The sequence below is a fragment of the Haliaeetus albicilla genome, chromosome 4 (genome assembly GCF_947461875.1).
Source record: "Haliaeetus albicilla chromosome 4, bHalAlb1.1, whole genome shotgun sequence".
Taxonomy (NCBI): domain Eukaryota; kingdom Metazoa; phylum Chordata; class Aves; order Accipitriformes; family Accipitridae; genus Haliaeetus; species Haliaeetus albicilla.
Genome location: NC_091486.1, coordinates 22779588 through 22805849, shown reverse-complemented (window position 1 = coordinate 22805849; position 26262 = coordinate 22779588). Strand labels below are relative to the sequence as shown.

The following is a 26262-nucleotide window of genomic DNA, read 5'->3' as shown; positions in this document are numbered from 1 at the left end:
TTGTGCTTAGGTCTCTCTTTTTTTTTTTTTTTCCCCTTTTCTTTTTTTTTTTTACCCTCCCTTCAAGTCATTAGGCTTCTGGTGTTTGACACACAACCTCTCTGATCACTAGAGTTACTATTATTATTACTATTCTCATTCCAAATCAATGATCCCAATGCAGTGCCTCTGATAGTAAAGGAACGTTGCCATCAAATGCAGTAAGATCCACTCCCAAATGCTTTGATATCATATTATGTAGCTTTCTGGAGACTAGCAGTCTGATGCTATGTGAAGGATAAAATTGCCATTTAGTGTAGGGAAATAGAGGATAAGCAATGTGTAATACAGTAATGACTGTGAATAAGCCCAGCCATTAATGTCCTTGGCCCAAAACATAAATACGTACTATTAAATCAAAAGGCAGCTAATTTAAACACATAAAATTGAATACTTTCTAAATCAGCATTTCATCAGCCTGTTCAACCTGTAATACTTTCAAGATATTATGGAAGCTGAAAGATTAACTATTTTTATACCCAAGATGCTTACTTGTTAACATAGGCAGGTTATAAGCTGCAAGCAGCTCATTCAAGGGCTGCATGTTAGAGAAGGGAGATGGTTAGAGTACAGAACAATGTGCTCGCTCTTCATAGTACGTGGGAGAGTATTCTGCAATTTCAACTCCCTGTGGATTTAGGCTTCCTTCCTTTAATTTGAAAATCTATCTTAAGTTCTATATTACATGCTCTGATGAGTTCAATGTTTGCATAGGTCCTGAAGCTGCATGGTGACATAATGTACAGGAAAACACTGATTACCAATGATGGCACCTCTCTGGGAGCTGGCACGCCAATTGGTTTGACAGTTGATCCAGCAAGAGGGTAAATTTCCAAAATTGCTGTTGTCTTTGCACATAACTATATTCTCCACATTTTTCTTAATTTTTAGGGTCTTCAGCTTCCATCCTGGATTTGACATGGTTTTGTTTTTTTCATATTTGTGTGGAATTTATTTAGTCTTTTTAAGCCCTAGAAAATAATTGCATGGCTTCATAAATTGTTGCATAGGTGTTTATTCTCCTTAATTTACCATATATTTATATGGTAAAATTTTTTAATTAAAAAGGATCTCAGAATATTATGATTGTGAAAAAAATCTCTGAAAAATGGGAACCCATATTAAAGACAACTCTGAAGTCTTTCTTTATAGTATCTTGTGATGTCTGTCTTGAGCCCTATCTATAGTAGAAAGACACACTACATGGGAAGAATGTCACATGTTAAATAGCATAGCACTAAATAAGATTTTTCAGCTTTCTCCCAAAAAGAGCTGTAATTTGCTTTTTTTCCAACAAAGCACTCAAAATTGCAGTATGATGCTTCCCCCCACCCTCAATCAGTGTTCCATAGGACCATATTAGTAATAAGACTGTTCTGCTGGTGACTTGGCAGGTTTTCAGATGAATTGATGCCTGACTTTTTGTCCCTAGCTGGGAGGCTGGCTGTCATGTGCCCTAGGTGTTCTTCAGCAACTGAGGCCAGAGCGGTGCACATATTCCACAGAGCCAGATAATGGAATTCTGTTTCATATAGATTTTTTGAACTTGTAGTTTTAATTCCAAATTGGAACCAAACTCACTGATGAAACCTTGCAGCCATCTGTGAAACAGAATTATTATTCTCCTGCTTTCTTCCTATAGTCCTAATAGCCTACTGAGTTTACCTGCTGGTGGTATTGTGGGATGATACAGAGGAGGTTACAGATTTCTAAAAATGATTTAACATTGTTCTCTTTTTCAAGAGAAACAGGCATTTCTCTTTTTCAAGAGAACAAGCATTTTTCTCATTTTTCGGACAATCTCTTTTTCATTGTGGCCTGGTTCAAAGTGATCTCTGTTCAGCATGTGCTGAAGTATTTGGCTGATGAAGGAGATGAATTTAAGCATATGCTCAAGTGACTCTGGTCCATTGATCTCTGTTGCTTTGCTAACACGTGATAATGTGTGTTACAGGAAACTGTACTGGACAGACCAGGGAACTGACAGTGGAGTCCCAGCGAAGATTGCCAGTGCAAGCATGGATGGATCAGGCATACAAACCCTCTTCACTGGCAACCTTGAGCATGTAGAGTTCATTACCATTGACATTAAGGAACAAAAGTTGTACTGGGCTGTCACAAGCACAGGAGTGGTAGGAGATATTTTTTTAATAAGTGCTTTTTTACCTGTTCATCTATCTCTGCATCTGTGGTTCACATGAGTAATTCAGTTTAGTTTACTCATGTAACTGGGAGTTGCAGGACCAAGCAAAATCTGAATACCTGTTGTTACTAATTACCATTAAAAATATATGATGGATTTGAATGAAAAACTGGAAATCATTATTGACATCCTGCTGACCCTTTCCTTCCTACCTTGTAAATAAAGATCTCGTGCGTGAAGAGATTTTAGTGGCATATGTTGCATTTTAATTTTCTACTGTAACATTGAACTTTTATTGTGAGAAATGTAATATTAAGCTTTAAATTGATTTCTTAGATTGAGAAAGGCAATGTGGATGGTACAAGTCGTGTGACTCTGGTGGTTCATCTTTCTCATCCATGGGGAATTGCTGTGTATGATACCTTTCTGTACTATACTGATCGAGATTATGAAGTTATTGAACGAGTTGACAAGTCCACTGGAGCAAACAAAGTAGTGCTGAGAGATAATGTCCCAAGACTGAAGTGCCTACGTGTGTATTACAGAGACAGTGAGTATTTGCTAAAGAGGTATTTCAGGATATCCAACTTGTGAAAACTCAAACTTCCCTCAGAGACAGAATGCTTGCTCTTTCAAAGGAAATGGTTTGATTAGGCTTTCAGGAAAAGTGTCAGGAGCATTCTACCTGATTTTGGTAAAGAGATTTTCCACCATCCAGTTAAGGCATCTATTGGCACATGTAGTTTTACTAAAATGTTATCAACATAATATTGACTAAATAACAAATATTGTTACTTTGGCTTCAAATTTATATCTGTTTTATCTGACTCTTGGCCCCATAGATCTTAGGTGACAAGAAACCAGCAAATCCATTGCTAACGCTTATGTGCTAAAATGTACAGTGATTAAGATCTTTATTTTTGTCAGCTGGTTGTTAATACTATGCAAGTATATGAATTTGGTTATATATCTGCGGGAGTTTGTGACTACACAGTTCAGATTTTTATGTCTTGCCATGTGTGTCTTTCACAGATTCTGCTGGTTCCTTAAATGGCTGCAGTAATAATATTGGAGTTTGCCAGCAGCTTTGCCTGCCTCTACCTGGTGGGTTATTCTCCTGTGCCTGTGCTACTGGGTTTCAGCTGAATCCTGATAACAGAACCTGTTCCCCATACAGTTCATTTGTAGTTGTTTCTATGCTTTCTGCAATTAAAGGATTTAGTTTAGAGACATCTGATCACTCTGAAGCCATGGTACCACTGGCAGGAAGAGGTATGTGAATGTTATAGCAGGAAAAAAAAATCTTACAATGCCTAATTTCTTGCTGGCATAGCGCATGCTTGAAATTAGTTTGTATCAAAGGGATTAATTATTACTTTTCAAAATATTTCAGGACGAAATGCTCTTCATGTGGATGTTCACATGCCTTCTGGTTTCATTTACTGGTGTGACTTCAGTAGCACAATTTCTTCTCAGAATGCAATACGTAAAATTAAACCTGATGGTTCTTATTTTAGAAATGTTGTTACAAATGGTATAGGACGAAATGGGATCCGTGGCATTGCAATTGACTGGGTAGCAGGTAAGCATAGCTGAATTTAGGAGAATGTTATTCTTTACAGATTGTAAAATTCTTAGACTAACATAAACAGATCCTAATGGAACTATTTTGAACAGAAGTCCTACGATTCTAACTTGTGTGTCTATGGACTGATTTTAAAACATGAGGAAGTAATGAATGGCTCTTAAGTTTATGTGTGTAAAAATGAAAGTTTATCAGAGCTGATGTATAGAACCATTTTTCTCATGATCCTTTCATATTTGTCTTAGGTCTCTCTTCTTGTCTGTGTATTCATAAGTAGCTGTTTTCCAGTGTACTACTATACTACCATAGTGAAAAACATGTACCAGAGAAGAGTGCACAAAAGTTGTCTGATGACATTGTTAATAAGAAAGAAGGACCCTTCATCTGCCCTCAGATTGCTGTGTACAAATCCTATCAATTATAATGAAAAATAAGGAAAGCAGAAGAAATATTTTGTCTTTGAACTTTAATTTCCCCACTTGCACTTCCTTTTCCTATTTAAACATATTAGAGATTAATTCAAATACTAACTCTTCAGAAGGTGTTCATCAACTCCAAGTGGCTGGCCATTGCCATTAATAGCTTTATTTTATACATATACATACTACATATGTGTTTTGTAAAAGTTCTTCTGTTGATTGATAGGCTTGTTGGGATGAGTGTTAGAATAATCACCTGCTGTATACACTTAATTTAGATGCTGTATACAGTGCTGTGCCATAACATGGATTTCATAGTTGTGTGTTGTAAAAAGTAAAGGGATGAGCATGTAAGGGCAAGCCAAAAGCTTAGATCAAAAAAATAAGAGAAAACCTAAAGAACAACTGTTGTTAATGCACGTTTGACCTTTATACCACTGATTTTCCCCATGGCGATCAATGACGATGTAGAAATTAACTGGCTATTGTCAGTCTGGGTGTCTTCCTTCTAATTCCTCAAAGTGTAGGCAAGTACCTTATGCTTCCAACTACTAAGATGTTTATGGATATTCATTTTATAGTTTAGTATTTTATCAGCTTATATTTATCAGGTGTTGATGCTATATATTAACCTTCTGGTTTGTTTTTCTGCCCTTTTTTTTTTTTCTTCTTTAAATACAGGAAATCTTTATTTTACAAATGCATTCCTGACAGAGACCTTTATAGAAGTTTTGCGTTTAAACACAACTTATCGCCGTGTTCTGCTTAAAACTACCATAGATATGCCAAGGCACATAGTAGTCGACCCAAAAAACAGATACCTGTTCTGGGCAGATTATGGGCAAAATCCAAAGATTGAACGTGCATTTCTTGACTGCACCAACAGAACAGTTCTTGTGTCTGAGGGAATTGTCACACCTCGTGGGTTGGCCATAGATCACAGCAATGGCTACATTTACTGGGTGGATGATTCCTTAGATATGATTGCAAGAATTCAGCCTGATGGTGGTGATGTTGAAATTGTACGTTATGGCAGTCGCTATCCAACTCCGTATGGTATCACTGTCTTTGGAAATTCTATGATTTGGGTGGATCGGAACCTGAAAAAAGTCTTCCAAGCCAGCAAGGAGCCAGGCAATACTGATCAGCCAACAGTAATACGAGACAACATTAATTGGCTAAGGGATGTTACCATTTACAACAGTCATTTCCAGTCACGTTCACCCCTTGATGTCAACAACAATCCTTGTTTGGACAACAACGGAGGCTGTTCTCATCTGTGTTTTGCCCTGCCTGACATGCAGGCACCCAAATGTGGTTGTGCCTTTGGAACACTGGGTAGCGATGGAAAGAGATGTTCCATTTCAACTGATGATTACCTGATTTTTGCTCTTGAGAATGCCCTCAGAAGTATCCACCTAGATCCTGAAAATCACAGTCCTCCCTTCCGCACAGTCAACGTGTTAAGAACTGCAGTGGCCCTGGATTTTGACAGCATAAACAACCGAATATATTTTACACAAAGTTACCCTTCAGGGACAGGAAGAATCAGTTATGTTAGTATTTACTCAGGAACTGGCTCTCCAACAGTAGTTGCATCTGGTAAGTGCACTGAAATGTGATACAAAGTAATTGGATGTTGAAAAAAATGGACTGCAGCACCTAGCACTAGCTCAGCAGGTATTTTTATGCTAATGGTCAAGGTAGACTATTTAGTTAAGATATCTGATGAAATGCTCCTTTTGACTCTTCTCCTCAGTTTTTTCCTCTTCCGAGATTCTTATTTCAACTTGATCACAATGAAATGGAAATATAAACTTGGTTAAATATTATTATATATATAAAATTATATGTAATAAATTAAAATTATATATAGTGAGTTAATATTATGGAGTGAGGGATGATTCCTGCTACTTGGAGAATAGCAACCAGAACTAAGGTCTATGTGAGAAAAAGGTATTTGTAACCCTACTGCGTATGCAGGACTGCCTGCGTCCTAAGTATTAGTTCTTTAGATTTTTAAATGGACAAATTTGCATTGATACCAATGGCATTTCAAAGAGATCTTTGGTGTTGCCACATTATAACAGATGAAGAGTATTGCAGTATCTGATTAAACTGTACTGAATTTGTGTGGTTTTGCTTGCATGTGTCTAAGACCTGGGGACTCCAGATGGCATAGCCTTTGACTGGATCAACAACAGAGTTTACTACAGTGACTACCTCAATCAGACTATCAGCTCAATGGCTGTGGATGGATCTAACCGCACAGTGATTGCCCGGGTTCCACGACCAAGAGCCATTGTATTAGATCCCTGCAGAGGGTATGTGTTGCTATTCATATACTTTATTTTGACTGCAGGTGAAACTACAATTCAGACTTTGATGAAGACTGCCAGATACTTACTGTTCTGAGTCCTATGTTCCAGCTGTGCATAACTGTCCTAGATCTAACTCTTTAGGTTTAAGTTTTTACAGCTGATCTCAGCCTCAGAGATTTGAATTTTCTTCTGAGGTTTTTAGAATATTTCTGAATGTGTAGTGCATGAAGCTCCACTTAGTGAGGGTGGGAGCCAGGTACTGGGGATAAATGAGAATGATGTTGAAAGCAGGTGTTTGTAAAGCAACTAATCATTCTCCATTTGCTGTGTAAGGCAGAAAAACAAAGGGTATTTGTTGAAACCAAGATTTCTTCCAGAATATCAAATCAGGATAATCAGGTGGTGCTGCCAAGAGATTTCTCTATATAGATAGATCTTTCCCTTTTTCTGTTGCATTTCATGAGTGCCTCAGAAGAATTTCTGTTTCAGTATCAAAACGTTCCCTGAGAGGATGGGGGCATTACTGTATTATATTGTATTTCTATTTTCATTGCTGATTTTACTGTATTTCAAATGAAGAAATATAAGAAAGAGATTAATTGACTTTACTGGGTTCTCATGGGAGCTGGAAATACTTTTCCGAAGTTCACTCCAGTGGACCCCAGTGATCTCTGCTAGAAGATTCCCTTGTCAATGTGGGCCAAAATAGAGGAAGAAGTTCTTTTCCACTAGCTTTGCACGGCACACTTCAGTGAGGGACACCAGGGTGGAAATACCCTGGAGCAGATAAGAGCTTTGTGAGCTTTATTTGCTGAAAATATAACCTTGTAATCATGTTATTGACAGGTACATGTACTGGACTGACTGGAGTTCAAATGCAAAGATAGAACGAGCTACACTTGGAGGAAACTTCAGAACACCTATTGTGAGCACCAATTTGGTATGGCCAAATGGGCTTACCCTGGACTATGAAGAACAGCAGCTATACTGGGCTGATGCAAATCTGTATGTATTCATAACACACTTGTTGGTTTATACTTGGTTAATTTTTTAATAGATCTATTATTTATTTTTCCTCATTTTTTAAACTGTTTTTCAGCATTTCAATTGAATTTGGTACTTTTTATTATGGAATGTTAGGAGTTACTTAATAGCAATGAAATGTCAAGTCTTGATATTGATGTAGAACTACTGTGCAATAAGAAGTTTTGTTATGCCACAGTGTAGATTTAGTTCATGGCTTTATGGCATTTGTACCCACTGGCAGTTTGTTCATCTTATGTGCAACTCAGGACTTTTATTAGCATCTAACAATCCCAGTGCACATTTTACATCACTTGTTGCTCGTGGTTAATGCTTGTCACATGTGGAATTTGGCATGATGTTCTTGCTGCTGCCTACCAGATAGAACTCTACCCTTCAATTTATGCTGCCAGAATTTCTGCTGTTAGCAGGAAAGTTGTTTTGTTTTGTTTTGTTTTTTTAATTTAGTTTGTATCCAATGAAATTCACTCATGGTCTCAGAGAAATCACTGCAGCAATCAAACCTTTCCCCTCTGGTTCCTTCAGCATAGCAGTTCTTTTGCAGGCTTCTCCTTTGCTGTGACAGAAAAGTGATGTCTGTAGCATAACAACTTTTACCATCTGTGCCTCTATTGGATCTTCTAGGAGGAAGGCATTCTTATTTGGATTCATTCATCTGTCTGCAGGAAGGCAGGGCACCTGTAATAGGACCCTCTATTTTAAGGGGAATGCAGGATGTCAAATGAGACATTCTCTTTTCTCTTTCAAACTCCGGTTAATGGAGATAGGAGAGCATATACTTAAATAGTATGAAGTCATCTTTATTCTGACTTTCATGGGGAGGGCCTTTACCCCTTCAAAGGGACAGATACCAGCATGGGGTAAGATATGAAGACCAGACTCAAAAATGACAGTGGTCCTTAGCTCTGAATGCACCAACGGAACAAAAGGGTGAGCTGTATATTCTCCATTTTTACTCATTCTCCTCTTGTTTATGCTAGTGTCCCAAAGGTGCTATCCCTCTTTCTCTAAAATAGGTTTTCTATTCCTCTTGTTGCCTTGTAAGTATTGTGATACCATTGGGCACACACGCAAGTCTTGAGATACATCTCAAGTAGGTAGAATGTATGTACTAGTTTTATACTGTTCCTTTCCTATATCTTCACGGTTGCTGCATGCAACATAGTAAGAATCCCTCACCAAATAGCTTGCTGACAGGGCTCCCCCTAAAAAGTTCCCTGTGGCATGAAATTACCTGAGCCTGTATTGCAGGAGAATTGCATTTGAGCTTCTTTTCTTTTGTAGCAATGCAATTTCATAGAAAAGTGCCTTCCTGCACTTTTCCCACAACTGTTGTTTCACATTAAAGCTTTTGCCTTATAAAGTGTTGCCTATTATTATTTTCCTGTAATAGTTACTAAAATTCTTTTTTTTCTTCTCCTGCTTATATGAAATGCAGCTTTTTCCTTCCTACTAGTGATGACAAAGGAGACTAGCTGTTCAGCTTGTTGAGAACTTTCTTATCCACTCATTTTCTCTCATTAGCCATTTCCATTCTTATTCAACCACACTGGTAATCTAGTAAATGCCTTAAATACAATTGGTAATAATTAAATTTTGTCTGTAGCGGAGACTTAAACATACAGTTGCTTTGAGGTTAGATAAAATAAGTTCAAGTGATTTTCTTACTGCTAATGCTAAGTTGTTGGAGCATTTCTGTGTTTTTGTGAGAACTCTTTTGGTGGCTTTAACTGAAGGGTGGAGCTTCCACTTGGAGTCTCCAGTAACAACATTTGGCCCTTCTGACTTCACAGGCAAGAGGTATTGACTACACAATGATGAACAGGGACAGAAGCTGCAAGTAGGAAGGAAATCACCAGATGTGATGTCTTTAGTCCCACAGCTTCCTTATCCTTACTCTCCATAGAGCCATTCTGGGATTCTTATTAGCTTCTGAAAAGAAGCTTGTGCGTGAGAGAGGCCACAGGCTCTTAAAGAATTGTTCTGTTCCACTGACATTGCATAAACACTGCTCAACTTCTTAGGCATTATGCCTTTATACATAAGCATACACACTGTCCTATCTGTCTGCTCTTTAGAGATGAGTATTAAGAGCAGTGCAATTGAATGATGGCATACTTGATGGAGCAAAGACAACCCAAAGTGTGTTCTTTCTGTTTGTAAGTGGTTGGCAGCCTTGCCATGAGAACGTTACGGTGTGACTGAACAGCAAGATGTTGGGAGCTGGAGGCAGGGAACAGCCTTTATCCATGCTCATTCTTGTTCTACTATCTTCAACTTGCTGACAGTACCTCATCTCATTTTCAGCAATTACTTGTATCTTGATGTTTTTCTGTCAATCTCTTTCTCTTCCTTTGAATAACCCCATATACTGTTTGTTAATCCTTCTCTTGTAATCCTCAATGCAAATAACTTTTGAACATCTTCCATTTTCTCTTCTCTCATGCTTTATTCTTGTGTGGTCTGCCTATCTCAGACAGGAATCTGTGTGGTAAAAGGAACCTCTAGCATTTATCATTGTTTTATAAACAATGCTTAGAAATAATGTCCTTGCATGAATAGTGCATATGGAGTCTCCTGGCATCAGCATGTCTTCTGCTTCCCCACTGACCTTTGCTGAAGTGGTCATTAAGGGTGGGAATGGCTGAAGGGGAGAAGCAGTGGCAAGGTGGTTGCAGGTCAGTAGTGCTGTCTGTGTGAGTAAGGAACGGTTCACATACAGCAGAACATGTCTATCACAGAACTTGGAGTTGAACCCTGATTTTCTGGGGCTCCTTGAAGACTTGTTTGCTGGAATTTTGTTTACCATTGCAAACACTGTTCCTAAGGTAGAATCGAAACTGGAAGATCAACTGGGTAGAAATGTTTATCATACACTATGTATTTGTGGCTATTAGATGTTATATATGAACTGGCTGTTATACATTAGAACTGTTTTCCCTCCTGTATTCTTACATGAGAAATAGCAGAAAATACATGTTTATAGTCTCATGAATTTGCTTGCATTTCCTGTGTGTGTAAATTTGGATCTGCAGAAGATAAAACTGAAATGAAAACATGTCTCATTTCATGGGACTGTTGGTTTTCTCCTGGTACAAGAAGTCACCAATATTATACCCATTCCAAAAGTGTATTCTCTCATGAAGTTTTGCATTCATTTTAGCTCTCAGTGGCATAGTTGTTTAAACATTTCAATCTTCAGCCCAATTACTTCCAGTACATTATTGTGTCAGTATTACAGAGCTGCTACTCTGCATCACTATTGAAGCCATAGATTGGAAAATTTGAGATTTTTAACTCATAACAGCATCCTACATATTGGTGCACATTACTGAAATGGTGGATACTAGTTGCTAGACTAATTAGGGCATGGCTTTATACATAAGTTGAAAGACTTCCTTCTTTTAAGATACAATCATTTCTTTGTTATTTTAGGCAGAAGATTGAGCGATGCACTCTCACTGGTACAAATCGTGAGATAATTGTTAGCACTGCTCTGCATCCATTTGCAATGACATTGTTTGATCAACACATATATTGGACAGACTGGAACACACGAAGCATTTACCGAGCTAATAAGTATGATGGTTCAGATCAGATTGTAATGATCATGAATCTTCCACAAAGACCGATGGATATTCATGTCTGGGCAAAAAGTAAGCAGCAACAGTGTACCAACCCTTGCAACCAGTTCAATGGTGGCTGCAGTCACATCTGTGCACCAGGTAAGCTGTTAGTGTTGCCTGTATTAGAATTCATAGTATAACAACTATAGTCACATGGGGACAGCTGAAATATTTCTTAGTGTTCATAAATGTTTAATATTTATTTTATTTATAAATGCAATCAAAATTATTGCCATTCAAGGTCATTGTGTTTTGCCAACACACCTGAGGGTTGTGTCTGAGAATCCTCACAAATAAAAATTATGTGTTTCTCTAATTTAAACCAAAACATTTTTTTCTGGGATTTTAACTTTTTTTCCTCTGGGATGAGACATGAAGTGAGCTCTGCAGCATATGGTTACATTAGGAATACGTACTGATAAGCTGTATGTTGAACAGATGTTTCCTACCACATATTTAAAAAACCTTAATGGTCACTATTTCTTTATCACATGATATTATGAAGTCTTTCCCTAATGATTAATTTCCAAAATAAATGTTTCTGCTGCCTCATTTTAAATGTTGGACAATTAGTAAGAAGACAGCACAAATTGATTTCTATTTACACTGTGGGGCAGGTGTCCTTTTGAGTCATGGACTCCAGAAACATACTCTGTATCATCAGCTGCATATTGGGGTGAGACTTGAGTGTCATCCCACCTTGTATCTCTCCTTGTGCATGTGTAAGGACAGAGTCAAAGTGCTCCAACAGGTCACCAGTCCAGGTGGCCAGGAAACCAGAATGGCAGTATACCCCAAAGAGCATACCTGTTACAGAGCTGTTTTGTGTGTTGTGGATTTTTGGAAGTTATGATCCTTGACTTAAAAAAAACTCATTCAGTGCCTGCTTTCATTAGTAGCATCTTAAATGCCTTTAGAAATCTGTCTTGCCTGAAAACAACTCAAACTTCTCATTGATTTTGAGAAGAGCAGTTAGTCTAGTGCAAGGAGTTTTGAAAAACATATTTTGATTTCAAGGGATAGAGCCTCAGCTGGTGTAGCTCTGATATTTGAGAGCATCAGATGCCATCTTGGTGGCACCCAAAAACTATCTGGACAACAAGCAAATATTAAGAAACTCCAAGTTCTGATTTCAGTTCCTCTAGGGAGTTCTGAAATAACTCTTCTGATTTTTAATGGGTTTGCATATGCTTAACTGAGATAAAAATCTGGCTAAGTCACCATGCTTCTGTCTAAGCAGATAAATCTTACAGGAATTGTGAGAATTTCATTGCCTTTTCCAGTGTTACAGCTGTGAACGGTTTCATTGAACCCTATCTAAAGCGTCAATATTAAATTTGTTTCATTTTTTGTCTCCTTTTTTTTTTTTTTTAAACTGTCGAACATAAATATAGGTCCAGCTGGTGCAGAATGTCAGTGCCCCTCTGAAGGTCGCTGGTATTTAGCCAATAATAACAAGCACTGCATTGTGGATAACGGTACCAGGTGTGATACTGGTTTCTTCACATGTCTTAATGGGCAATGTGTCTCCGAGAGATGGAAATGCGACAATGACAATGATTGTGGTGATGGCAGTGATGAATTGGAAAGTGTGTGTGGTAAGCATTTAAAATAACTGCATGAGGAAGCGATGCATACTCCTTCATGCCTGTGCTGTATTCTCAAACAATTTTATGGCTTTATGATCATGAATCTTATGGCTGTAGTTCAGAAATGATCCCTTGCTTGCTCACAGACTTGAAGTCTGAATGGCTACTGTTTTGCTCTAGAATCCAAAAGCACTAGAGTATTGAATTTTTATCATGTATAACCAATTTCTACTTTGTTTAATTCAAATATGTATTTTACTTTTCACGCAGTCCGTTTTGCAGCTGTGTTTGCCCTGGCAGGTAAAAATATTGTGATTTTACTTGCTACTTTGTCAGCGAACTTAGATTACGTTTTATCCATGTATGTCCTTTTTTAAAAAATTTTTTGTTGTTGTTGTTATTTCCTGCAGCTTTCCATACTTGTCAGCCAACAGCTTTTACGTGTGGTAACGGGCGATGCGTACCCTATCATTACCGCTGTGATCACTACAATGACTGTGGAGATAACAGCGATGAGGCTGGCTGTTTGTTCCGAACATGTGACTCCCACACAGAATTTACTTGCAATAATGGAAGGTGTATATCCCTTCAGTATGTCTGCAATGGAGTAAACAACTGTTACGATAATGGCACATCAGATGAGAGAAATTGTCGTAAGTTTATCCTAATTACCTAGTGCCTATTTGAGACTGATTCTTTAGACCAAAGAAGAGGCAAATGTGTTTGTGTGTGAAGAATTATGACAAAATCAGCAAAGAGGATAAAAGATGTCTGTATTTACATTACAGATTTTGCTTTGTGTTATTTGAAGCAAATAGAAGTGTTAAAAGATATTCAAGGTATCCTAAGATATTACATAGGGACTGTTGCTTTAAATAGCCTGCCTTGATGCAACAAATGCTCATGCAGTGCTTAATGTTAGGTCTTGTGGGTAATCCCATGGACTTCAAAAAGATTATTTCAGATTAATTGGATGCAGGGTTTATATTTTTGCAGGATTGGCCTGGAATTTGACAGTGGGTTTTTACTTTGTGTCATGCTATATTAATTATACTAGATTTAATCATCAGGAGTGTGTATTGTGACACTTATACAGAGACAGTTTGTATTTATTCTGTTTAAAATTTTATGCCTTAGCTCTCAAAAAGTTATCGGTTATGTTTGTTTTCCTTAAGATGTAAACTGTGATTAGTTCAATATTGACTACTATTGCAGTTAATCAAACTAATCATGTCTTTGCACTAAGATCACATCCCTCTGTGGAAAATTTATATCTGGAGTTAGAGAAATTAATGAAAATGTATTCAGAGATATATTTTTTTTTTTTACATTTTTGCATGCACGGTGATTTTTATTTTTTTAAAAAGCATATTATTTGTAACAATTTTTTTTATTCCCAGTGTAATCTGACTCTTTGGGATTCCTGGTCTATTAGTCATTTTCAGTTGGTCTGATGATTCATATGGTACCAGCTGTTGCAAACGCAGGCATTAGAGTGTGAATACATGTCCATTTACATTCCCTCACTCCCAAGTATTGGCATGTTTCTTTGCTCATGTTTTTGTCAGGATTTTTGTCAATAAAAGCAATTGTCTAGTTGTTTCCGTATAGCACAAGCTGTATGAGTGCACTTTTGCAAGTGAGTGACATGGGACTCTCTTTAACAATATTACATATCTTTCAATGAGATACAGCTTACAGTATTTAAAAAAGCTCCAAAGAACTTCCGCTTTTTTTTTTCCTTCCCCCCTTCAAGCGGAGCGCACTTGCCAGTCTGGTTTTACAAAATGTCAAAGCACAAATATTTGCATTCCTCGAACATATTTGTGTGATGGTGATAATGACTGTGGAGATATGAGTGATGAGAGCCCTACTCATTGTGGTAAGTTAATAGGGCCTCAGTTACTTTTCTTGTACTTCAGTAATTTATTCCACTGCTCTTTACCTTTGACATAACTCCAACTGTTCTCAAAACATCTACTCTTGTAATACTGAAAAGTTATAAGGTATATGCATTGTGTTATTAGCTCTCAATTACCTAAATCATGCTTTTATCTAATAAAAAAGATCATAATTTTTTTCATAATTTTTATACAGTATTTGAGGGATCATTCCTTTTGCATATTCTGCTCTGTATCCTTTATGGTTTTACAAGGTAATTGGCACTAAAGTATTATACTGAATTGGCTTTTTCTGGAACTTTAACATTAGAATATTTTTCCTTCTAATCAAATAAAATTGTATATTGTCTCAAATGTAATTTCAGCTCTTTCATTCAGTGTATGTATGCCTTAGCATAGGATTTGTTGTTCATTGTAGCTTCCAGTTAATGTATAAAAGTGTCTAGTTTTCAATCAGCCTTAATAACAAACTAGCTTATTTTTGCTAGTACACACATTTTTACTAGGTAGTAGTTAGGTAGTACGTTTCCCATATAAAATGTTTTAGATCAGTTTATAAAACACAATGGATATTTTTGGAGAATGATTTATTTTTAGTATTGCCTGAGTGGATTATTTTTGCTTTCACTAGTTTTCCTAAAGGTACCTGCCTTGAATTAACTATGCCACAATTTTTCTAAAATATGAGTTCAGTTTTTCTAGCCAAATGTGGCCACTTTTATCTATGGACCCCTAAATGTCAAAAATGCGTGGCTATATACACAGGCATAGTGAGTCTTGTGCTGCTCATGAAAGGTGTGCTTTGTCCCTTCTACTGTTTATGTCCCAGCAGCACTGCTTAATTACATAAATTGAGAAGTGGTGAAGGGCAAGAAAGAGGGAGAGAAAGGGAGAATAGGAGATGAAAGAAGCCCCAAACATTGATGAGCAATGTGTTAATTGCCTTTGATTTCCATTATTAAAGGCACATAGAAGAGCAAGTTAAAAGGCCAGACTGGGTCCTTTTTGGTATCTTGAAACCATCAGAGGGTACAGGAAAGTATCAGTAACTGCTGAAGAAATTATCAAACCCTCTATACATGCTAGGATCAAGGGGCTCAGGCGAAGTCCAGAAGGAATATTTGCAGCATGCTTACCTAGAACTATTCAGTGTTAGTTTGTTCTTCACTGCCATTAAGAAAAGATTCCTACCTGCAAGTGAAGAAAAATCGGTGGGAGAACAAGGAAAGCATTATCTACCATGACATATTACTTCCTTACTGCACAATTTGATTCCTTGTAAAGCATGAAGTCTGCTACTGCCTGGTTTGGGCACTGGAGAAATGCATATATTGGACTGTAGTCATTTTCTTGTGCATGAATCTCAAGCATGAATGTAGAACATATTTACAGTTGCTGCATGCGATCCTATTTCCAGGGCAAATTCTGTCTGTGTATTAGCTGATACATATACTGAAGGAGAGAATTAAGTCCATTTTTTGCATACAAAGATCAAGCTAGTTTGTACAATGAACTCTTTGCAGATAGGCTGTGAAAAGACATCCTTCCTAGCATAATTTTTTCTCTTTCTTTTTTGGGATCTGTAATATTTTTGCGTAACATGGACTCAAAAGCAACTTAAAACAAGTTGGAAAGGTAACAGAAAGAAAGAAGTCATACATAGGTTTTTTCTTCCAGTCTCACTGACTTGCACAAATAGTGAGTTTCGTTGTACATCGGGACGTTGTATTCCTGCTCATTGGTACTGTGATCAAGGAATAGACTGTGCTGATGGCTCTGATGAACCTGCCTCTTGTGGTAAGTTTACACTCAGAAGATACAACACGATGAATTGTGAGAAATCAGTAGTTTCTCTTGTAGGCAGCAGCTTGAATCCAGACTAGGTGGAAAATAAGTGTCTTCTGAGGTTTATTTTACTGGCTCTAGATGATCGGAGTGACTGAGTAATTCAAGTCTTAAATACTTAAAGCTGTATATGGAATATGAAGGTTTTTAATTGCCACAACTGACGGCTCTTAACAAGTGATTACTCTTAATGTATAACCTCCTGTCTCTTTATAAGACTGTGACGTTGGTGAATCAAGTGACAAAAAGTAGCAAGTACTTTGATATTGTTTTGGATGTAAAAGCAGATGTCATGCTGCACAGGAAGTGTGTGTGCAATGTTGCATTTGGGGAAAAAAGGAATGTGGGATGCAGAGTAACATTGTCGACACAGTATGAGGTAGAGTATCGTAGTATTACAATAAACAAATCCTATATGTACAATAGAAACTGATAGTAATAATCAGTGGAGGGGGGAAGAAGGTGAAAAGAAGTAGAGTAATCTCCAGGGAGGAAGAGGAGGGACTAACTGAAGTCACTGAGAATTGATCTTATAACATAGTCATTATTCTTACTGTAAAAGTTGGCATAACACAAGGCAGAACAGATTCTTCTGTGATTTGTGCAGGTCTGATACCTCACTTTGCACATTGCTGGAGTTGCACCTTTAGCTTAAGAAAATTTCTTGCAGCTTATACCTTCACTGTCTTACACTTAAGCTTCTATTTTACATTTCACTATCATAAGATTCTCTGTAAAATACCCTCCTCAGTAGATTTTCATGGCAGTGCAGGTTAGTTTAACAAGCAGAGTGATTGTGTTCATTTTTAAGTGCACCAGATGAGGACTTGTTCAAGCGACCAGTTCACATGTGATGATGGCAGATGTATTCCAGCAACATGGATCTGTGATGGTGATAATGACTGTGGGGACATGAGTGATGAGGATCAAAGACACAATTGTGGTAGGTGTTTAATGCAAATGGATACTGCACTTTGTTTATTTGTCCTGCAGGCATTTTTTTAAAAAACAACCGACCAATCCCCAAACTCCCACCCTCTGCCAATTTTTCTATCCATAAAGGTACACATTAAGCATGAGGTACACTCTTCCTTGTCCTGGTTTCAGCTGGGATAGAGTTAATTTTCTTTCCAGTAGCTGGTATAGTGCTGTGTTTTGTATTTACGATGAGAATAATGTTGATAACAGACTAATGTTTTAGTTGTTGCTGAGCAGTGCTTACATTAAGTTGAGGACTTTTCAGCTTCTCATGCTGCCCTGCCAGTGAGGACGCTGGGGTTGCACAAGAAGTTGGGAGGGGACACAGCCAGGACAGCTGACCCCAACTGGCCAAAAGGATATTCCATACCATATGATGTCATGCTCAGCATATAAATGAGGGGGAAAGCTGGCTGGGGGGCCACTGGGCCACTCAGGAACAGGCTGGGCATTGGTCAGTTTGTGGTGAGCAATTGTTTGTCATTTGCATCACTTTTTTTTCTTGGGTTTTATTTCTTTCCCTTTTTGTTATTTTCCTTTTCATTACAATTATTATTTTTATTTTCATTTTATTTCAGTTATTAAACTGTTCTCATCTCAACCTATGAGTTTTCTTACTTTTACCCTTCCGATTCTCTCCCCCATCCCACCAGGGAGGGGGGAGTGAGCGAGTGGCTTTGTGGTGCTTAGTAGCCAGCTGGGGTTAAACCACAACATTTTTGTACCTTCATTTTCATTATATTGAATTAAAATTGAATATTTTACTGGTTAAAAAAAAAAATTGTTCTAATTTTGCGATTACTCTTCTTTGAATTGTTGAGTTCAAGTGGAGATATAATTAACCTGGGTTGTTTGTATCATCTGAGCAGCAATGGCAGCTTCAGTGGAGATACTCCCCGATCATCACACACTACGTCTTATATATATTAATAACCACATGGTTTTGGCATAATTTCTTTAAAAATTAGTGAGCAAAATAAGCATGGCTGTTTAGAGGGTGAACAAAGGGAAGAAGGTTCACCAAACCTTGTCCTGCTCATTGATTCTTTTCACAGCATCTGGATACACTTGAAGTCCTTGCCCTTTTTAACTGCAGTGGTGCTCCCTTTGCTCCCTGGAGCACACAATACCTTGAACAAAGCAGGGGATAGAAAGCCTAGGTCTAATACCTGTTCAGCTGCCAGAATATCTAGCCAGACATATGAAAAGCTTATACTGAGAATCCAACAAGATCCAGAGTTTTGCACATCTCAGTATTGCCTAAGGAATCCTAAAGTGCTTTGGCTCCCAGTCAGCCTCTGTGAAGAGGAATGGTCAGTGAAAATTAGTGGGAATGTGTAGGAGTTTTGTATATGAGAGGGTGCAGTGGTGTCTATCTCTGCATATGCAGCAGAGCACAGCTTTATTGTGGATTATGGGTGGATATTCAGGCTGTGTTTCTGTGAGGCAGGGGAGGGTGTTACATACACACAGTATAACTTGGTGTGTCAGTGAACATGCTTTTCTTCCAGCAAACCGCAACTGCACAGCAGCAGAGTTTACATGTGCCAACAATCGACCCCCACTCCGGAGGTGCATTCCTCGGTCATGGATTTGTGATGGCGATGCTGACTGCAGTGATGCATTTGATGAACACCAGAACTGCACACGAAGATCTTGCACAGAAAATGAGTTTACCTGTAGTAATGGCTTGTGCATCCGAAACACATACAGGTTTGTAACTGCCTGAGCTGCTGCAGAAATTCTAAAAATTGGTTAAAGGGAAGCAGCTAATTCAACCTTTTTTTCACAGTACTTAGTTGTTAAGTAGATCTGCATATTGTAATGAAACTATTTATCTGCTCTGCCTTCAGGCATTGGTTTTAACTTGAAAATGCTCTGGAATTTTCTATGTTAATATCCCCAGTGCTCACCATTAGCATTTAATCCTTTTTATTGTGCCTAGTAACCTCTCCTGGGGTGATTCTGTTCAGCTTGTAATGCATACAGGGATTACAAGCAGGACTCACAAGATCAGACTCTATATAATATGACCCTGATTTCTGAAAGTCTTTTCCATTGGAGCTAATAATATCTGACCTTCTTTGGAAATGAGGAGCATATCTATCCATCTGCCCCAGAGATAATGGTTGCTGCCTTATATTTGAAAAAAGTGTTCATTCTTCTTCAGATGTGACAGGCGGAATGACTGTGGTGACAGCAGTGATGAAAGGGGATGCATCTATGAACCATGTCAACAGCACCAGTTTACTTGTCTGAATGGGCGCTGCATTTCCAAGGCCTACATCTGTGATGGGGATAATGACTGTGGTGATGAATCTGATGAGCTGGAACATCTCTGCAGTACACCAGAAGCGACCTGCTCTCCCCATCATTTTAAATGTGACAATGGAAACTGCATTGAAATGGTTAAAGTCTGCAATCGGTTGGATGATTGCTTAGATAATAGTGATGAAAAAGGATGTGGTATGTGTAGATTTATTTGTATTGTCTTATTTAATTTAAAACGCTTAGGCAGCTTTAAAAAAAAATGAACTTTTAAGACAATTGCTTAATTACAATCATATCTATTCCATGGTTGTCTCAGAAGGATAAGAAATGTATATATCTATTTTTTTGTTTTAATTAAATCATACTTATATACTGTTTAAGCAAACTGTGAAAATTAGCTAATTGTATAAACTAAATATTGTTTATACATTGTTATTTATTGCCCTTACATTTCCAAAATACACCATTCATAAGTGTATATTTTGCACTCTGTGTTTGGTGACAGACCTCAAAGATGCTAGAATAATTTTATATTAGATTCTTTTCTTTGCTCCTTTATTACAACAGCCCAGATTCATACTCAGTGTTTTCAGGGAGTAGCAGGGAGAGACAGGCAGAGGGAGAACATTGGAAAGTGACTGCACTATTTTCTCTGCTGGCCAGTTCCTTGAATAAGAGCTCCTTTCCTTCCCCAGGTATAAATGAATGCAGTGACCCTTCAATCAGTGGATGTGATCATGACTGTACAGACACACAGACAAGTTTCTACTGTTCTTGTCATCCTGGATACAAACTTATGTCTGATAAACGGACTTGTGATGATATTGATGAGTGCAATGAAACTCCATCAGTATGTAGCCAGATTTGTGAGAACACAGCTGGCTCCTACATCTGTAAGTGTGCCCCAGGCTATATCCGGGAGCCTGACGGAAAAAGTTGCCGGCAAAATAGTAATATCTCCCCATACCTTATTTTTAGCAACCGTTACTATCTGAGAAATCTTACAGCAGATGGCCAGTCTTACTCTCTCATTTTGCAAGGACTGAGAAATGTGGTGGCACTGGACTTTGACAGGGTGGAAAAGAGGTTGTACTGGATTGATGTGGGGAGGAAGGTCATTGAACGAATGTTCCTAAATGGAACAAATAAGGAGGCAGTGATAAGTGATGATGTGCCCAACGGGGAAGGTATCGCTGTTGACTGGGTTGGCAGGTAAGAAAATACGCTTTCTGTCTTTCTGGGCTACTAAGGAAATGATGTATGAGGGAGTTTATCTTAGGGGTTTTCTCCCACTTCATATGAAAATCCCAATGAGTGCTGAAATAGTTTTGGATTGTGGATGCAGTCTTAAACAATTGCTCTGGAATTGTTTATCAGCATCTAATACATTATGTAACACTTTTCTTTAATTGCTCTTGTATCTAGTATACCGAGGTTATATCAGAGTTGCGCGCTCAATAATAAAGTAGTACATATGACCCTTGGTAAAGACTTGTTAGGAAACCGTTAATGAATAGACTAGGCAAGCAGGCAGGTGGGATGTTACATGTGGCTATGGCTTAGGGATTTTGAGCTTAGGTTCTTTATTCCTTTGCTAGCAGTTGTTGGGGTTGGGATGCAGGCTTTCCTCTAGGCATAAACAATATGTTACAACAGGTAATTAGATTCCAATGAAGTAAGTAATAATAAACATTAATGAAATGTAGTTCCTGTACCAATGCGAAGAGCATGTTTCTTCTGCTTTTGAAAAATGCGTCTTTAACTGACACTCAAACAACATGATCCACATTATTTGCTGTAAGGAGGACAGTATAAGGGTGAGGTAATTGCACTTTGCATTATGGTCATTTTTTTAATTGCCTGCTGTGTTTCAAAAAGTAGTCTGATTTACTCCCACAGAAACTCAGTCCTTATGCGGTACCCTCTCTGACAGTGTTCTTGGCTGTGTTTCATCAGGTTTTGCTTTCTGAGTGCACTACTATCCGTATGAAAAATTTAAATATCATGGATCAGACTCGGCAAAATAATGGTTAAAAAAGTCACATTTGGAACTTGTATGAGAGTGTTTATATGAATATATCAATATAATGGTTATTTTTTTTAAACCACTTTGTCTCTAAACCTAATGATAATTAATGTTGCCAGCAGTCCCAAATGTTTTATGATTCAGAGAGGTGAGGAAGGAAAAGCCTAATTTTAGCTGAAGTGGTCCTAACTGCCCCATTACTAATACAGTTGCTGAATTATTTCAGCTCCCATTAGTTATGCCTTCAGTGAGTTTTTGTTTAAGTGTTTCAGAAAGGCTGAAGGACAATACAACGGTTGATGAGTTTTTCTGCTCATTTTCACTACAGGGAGAGGACTGGAGGATGCCATGAGGTGCAGGTTGGGGAAGACTACCTTCTCCTCCTCCCTGGTGGGAATGGTACTGCTCAGGGTGGTGTAGACAGAGACTGTATCTGTCAGGCTATTTCTGGTATGGCTCTATGGATGCTGGAGCTGACCAGCTGTGCAGACAATTTCAAAGTAGCCTACTGTAGTTCTAATGAAATTAAACGCTTTCTTTTGTTGCAGGCTTTTTAAAAACATCATTTCAGCTTGCATGATTTCTTTGATTACAGCTGTGTATAATTCCTAGGCAAAGTAATAGAAGTGTTAGAAAATTCTAGGTGAAGTTTAAATTAGGCCATCGAACTCCTTAGGAAGTTTCAAAGGAGAACCTGGCAACTGTTCTACCTGTTTGATGAGAGCAGAGGTGGCAGCATGGAACAGATGATGATTCTCTACACCACTTTACAGCCTTGGTCACAATCCATTGTGCTGCATGTCTGTTTTCCTGCTCCTCTTCGCTGGCCATTGTTTGTAGGAGACAAAGGGAAGAGAAGGGGGATTTAGGAATTTATAGGCAAATGGCATATTATTACTCAACTGGGCAACTGCAAGTTTGAATTTGGCACCAATGACTGTGGATGCAGGAACAGCAGGAATGAAAGGGGCAATCTGGAGCATGGTGTAGAAGAGATGTCAGTACAGTATGTGTATTCTTCCTTTACAGTGGATATATTGCTTGCAGGAGAAAAAAAACCTGTGAAATTTAAGATGCTGTGAAGCAATATAAACCAAAAAAATTACATAAGAATAAATAAATTAACTTTAAAACATTTCAGAAAATTGTACTGGGTGGATGCCTACAAAGATTGTCTCTATGTCTCTGAACTTGATGGAAGATTCCGGAAAAAACTGGTGGATCGGTGTGTGGATGCCAACAACACTTTCTGCTTTCAGTACCCCAGAGCAATTGCTGTTCATCCAAAATATGGGTATGACATTTCAAGAGTGCTTTTCCTTTCTTTTGCAAATAGTCTTGCACTGTCTCTGAAAATACGAAATAAATTTTGGCTGCCTGTACTTAGATTTGCATGGCATTAGATCTTAGTTGCAGCTTAGGAAAAACAGTAGCTTGCCTTTTGTAGGTATATGTGCAGGGCTGTCAGATATCATTGACAGTGGAATTTGGTTCCATGTGGACAAGGAAGTTTTGACTGCAAGTCTAAAAAGGTTGATAGAAGTGTGTGTGGTTTGATAGACAGTGGGGCTGCCAGTTGTATTCTTTGAGGACAATTGTGATCACCCAATTGTCTGCTGTAGTAGTTAAAGTAACAAATATGTTAACCTTTTTCTTATCTTCCTCAATCTCTGCTTTAGTTCTGTTGCAGGAAATACTATATTTGGGGTGTGGCTTCTAATATTTACTTCAGCATATTTTTACTGCAGTCCTAACTATAAATATTTATTTGAACAGACAGATTTACTGGACAGACTGGGCAGATCGAGCCTATATTGGACGAGCAGGCATGGATGGCAAGGAGAAGACAGTGATTATCTCTACAAAGTTGGAGTGGCCCAATGGACTCACCATAGATTACACCAACGACAAGCTCTACTGGGCAGATGCCCATCTAAATTACATTGAGTACGTACACAGAAAAGAAACAATGGAATAACTGCTCATGTCAGATTGTGGTGGTAGCATTTATAGATGCTGTAAGCATCTTACATATTTCTACCTACTGACTCCATAGGAAACCAGAGTCAGAAAGTCTGGAGTAGTAGATGTTGTGAATCACTAGATGATGCAGTAGCCTAGTTCCTATATTTGCATCCTAGGTCCCACTGGAAGTGGTCCAAAAATTATAGTGAAAAGATTCACAGTCAGTACTTGAATATGCAGCTTTTCTATATCTAGATGTACAACCTGAACCAAAGCAAAACTGAGTATAAAATCACCCTTTTTTCTGATTCTCTTGTTTCTGCCTATAGATAAGAGTTGAATTGTAACTGAACTATTTGTGTGCTAATAAAAAAGTATACAAATCTTTATAAGATCTTTCAAGGTTTGTCCCTAGGTATGACATGGAATTTCCTGTTAGCATATGGGGGGGGTGGGGGTTGTTAATCAATAAAAATCTGTTAATTGCTTCTAGTGTTAGAAAATTTTCACTTAAATATGAGTAAAAATGAGTAACTAGTATTCTGGTTCTTGTCAAGGCATTGTAATACTTTAAAAACAATCCTTTGTATTTATATTAGTATTTATATTTGTATTCATATTTACACATGTATTTAAATTTATATTTACTTCTGTTCTTTACATTAATTCTCCTGGCAGCTTTTTCTGTGCTGAGGTGTTAAAAATATCTTTTTTTTTTTTTTAAATGTATGTTAATTACATGTATGTTTCTCTGTCTCTTGCTTTTTCTCTCTTGTATTTCATAATTTTCCCCTATAGCAATGTGATAGTAAAAATACAAAATCTTATTAAAGGTATCTCATCAGAGGAAGCTCTAAATCAGAAAGACGTTTAAAATTTAGGAATATAGGAGGCCTGTTATTGTCTTAAGTGTTCCATTATTAGCAGTTTGAATGATCCAGGCAAGCTTGTCTCCCAAGTGACAAAAATAACTTGCTGTAAGGCAGTAAATGTGCAAAATTTCATTGGACTAGCTGATATGCTTCTGTGGGAGGACTTTACATTTCAGTGGATGTTCCTCTATTCCATTTAGTTGCCTGAAATAACCTGTTTTACTTTCCTGAATATCTTAAAATGAATTCATTGAGGACAGTGCTCTATCATTAGGGACTAAAGAAGCTGCAATGCCACATTGCATGATCCTGGTCACCAATAATGAAGTACCATAAGCATACATAATAAAGATGTGAAGATGTTTTAGCATTTATCTGAATGTTTTGCACATATTTTTCTTTGTGTAGGTACTCTGACCTGGATGGACATCATCGTCACACAGTATATGATGGGACTTTACCTCATCCGTTTGCAATAACAATTTTTGAAGACACAATATATTGGACTGACTGGAACACAAGAACAGTTGAAAAGGGAAATAAATACGATGGATCGGACAGGACTGTTCTTGTGAACACCACACACAGGCCATTTGACATCCATGTTTACCATCCATACAGACAGCCATTTGGTGAGAAAACTGAATTAGATTTGCATTTAGAGGGTCAGCTGTTAGCCGAAGACTAATTGTAAAGGGTTGTACGTTCACTCAGCTTTTGCCTTTCCTGAGGGGAATAAAATGCACGGAGTAAATGTAGGTCTCTACTTGACATCATGAATTGCCTTTTCATTGAATAGCAATGACTGGAAATGCATTATTTTAAATTAGTTTCTAAAACATCATGGCTTAATGGCATGCATTTCCTGTATATGAAATCATACATGTTTCTCCCACTATGTGCCTACTTATCTAGGTTTTGTTTTTCAACTTACTACATTTAAGTTTTCAATACAGTATTAGAGTATTAGAGGAGTCTGTTGTAGATTGAGACTGTTGTGTCCCGGGATTTGCAAAGTATGGTAATATTTATTCTTCTGTTTTACCAGTTAATAATCCTTGTGGCACAAACAATGGTGGTTGTTCCCATCTTTGTCTAATAAAAGCTGGTGGTCAGGGTTATTCCTGTGAATGTCCCGATAACTTCATGATAGTACAGTTCGGCAATACAGCTCACTGCCTTCCAATGTGCTCTAGCACCCAATTTCTCTGTGCAGACACTGAGAGGTAAGTCCACTGCTCGCCATCTTTTTTTCAGTGTCTTTTTAAGGATATATTTTACAGTTTAGTCTCTTCAAAAGAGTATGAAATTAGGTATTCCTTCTGCTCTCACTATGAGTTTGTAGTGTGCTTGCAAAGACAAAGCCAGGACCAGACAGGCTTCCATTTTGGAAAAATACTTCTAGACTCCTTGTTTAAATAGTACTTTTTTTACCTTTCTTCCTGTTTTATGACGCTGCTAATGTAGTAAAGTTCAGGTTGTTAGAAACATGTACCTCCAGAAACCATTTCCAGTTGGATTCACAACCCTGGAACCGTCTCTTATTTTTTGTACGTCTTTTACAATGTATCTGTTTCTGCCAAATATATGCTGTCTCCCAGGAAAGCCATTTAGCTGATGGGGGCACATTTCCAACCC

The 26262-nt window shown here is 37.8% G+C and overlaps 1 protein-coding gene across 7 annotated transcripts in view; it reads left to right on the top strand.

Annotated features, from left to right (window-relative positions):
• LRP2 (LDL receptor related protein 2) overlaps nt 1-26262 on the top strand; it is a 135074-nt gene that overhangs the window by 72912 nt on the left and 35900 nt on the right. For 4 of the 7 annotated variants that reach the window (XM_069781325.1, XM_069781322.1, XM_069781324.1 and 1 more), the window contains 22 exons: nt 754-863; nt 1994-2171; nt 2519-2732; nt 3215-3454; nt 3576-3764; nt 4868-5788; nt 6345-6510; nt 7354-7512; nt 10987-11276; nt 12572-12775; nt 13037-13066; nt 13177-13419; nt 14523-14648; nt 16345-16464; nt 17324-17455; nt 19002-19203; nt 19661-19956; nt 20457-20973; nt 22929-23081; nt 23564-23734; nt 25033-25256; nt 25673-25850. In XM_069781325.1, the coding sequence (XP_069637426.1) occupies nt 754-863; nt 1994-2171; nt 2519-2732; nt 3215-3454; nt 3576-3764; nt 4868-5788; nt 6345-6510; nt 7354-7512; nt 10987-11276; nt 12572-12775; nt 13037-13066; nt 13177-13419; nt 14523-14648; nt 16345-16464; nt 17324-17455; nt 19002-19203; nt 19661-19956; nt 20457-20973; nt 22929-23081; nt 23564-23734; nt 25033-25256; nt 25673-25850 (5063 nt within the window). The remainder of the gene's footprint in view (nt 1-753; nt 864-1993; nt 2172-2518; nt 2733-3214; nt 3455-3575; nt 3765-4867; nt 5789-6344; nt 6511-7353; nt 7513-10986; nt 11277-12571; nt 12776-13036; nt 13067-13176; nt 13420-14522; nt 14649-16344; nt 16465-17323; nt 17456-19001; nt 19204-19660; nt 19957-20456; nt 20974-22928; nt 23082-23563; nt 23735-25032; nt 25257-25672; nt 25851-26262) is intronic. The other 3 variants (XM_069781328.1, XM_069781327.1, XM_069781326.1) reach the window with 1 other exon arrangement.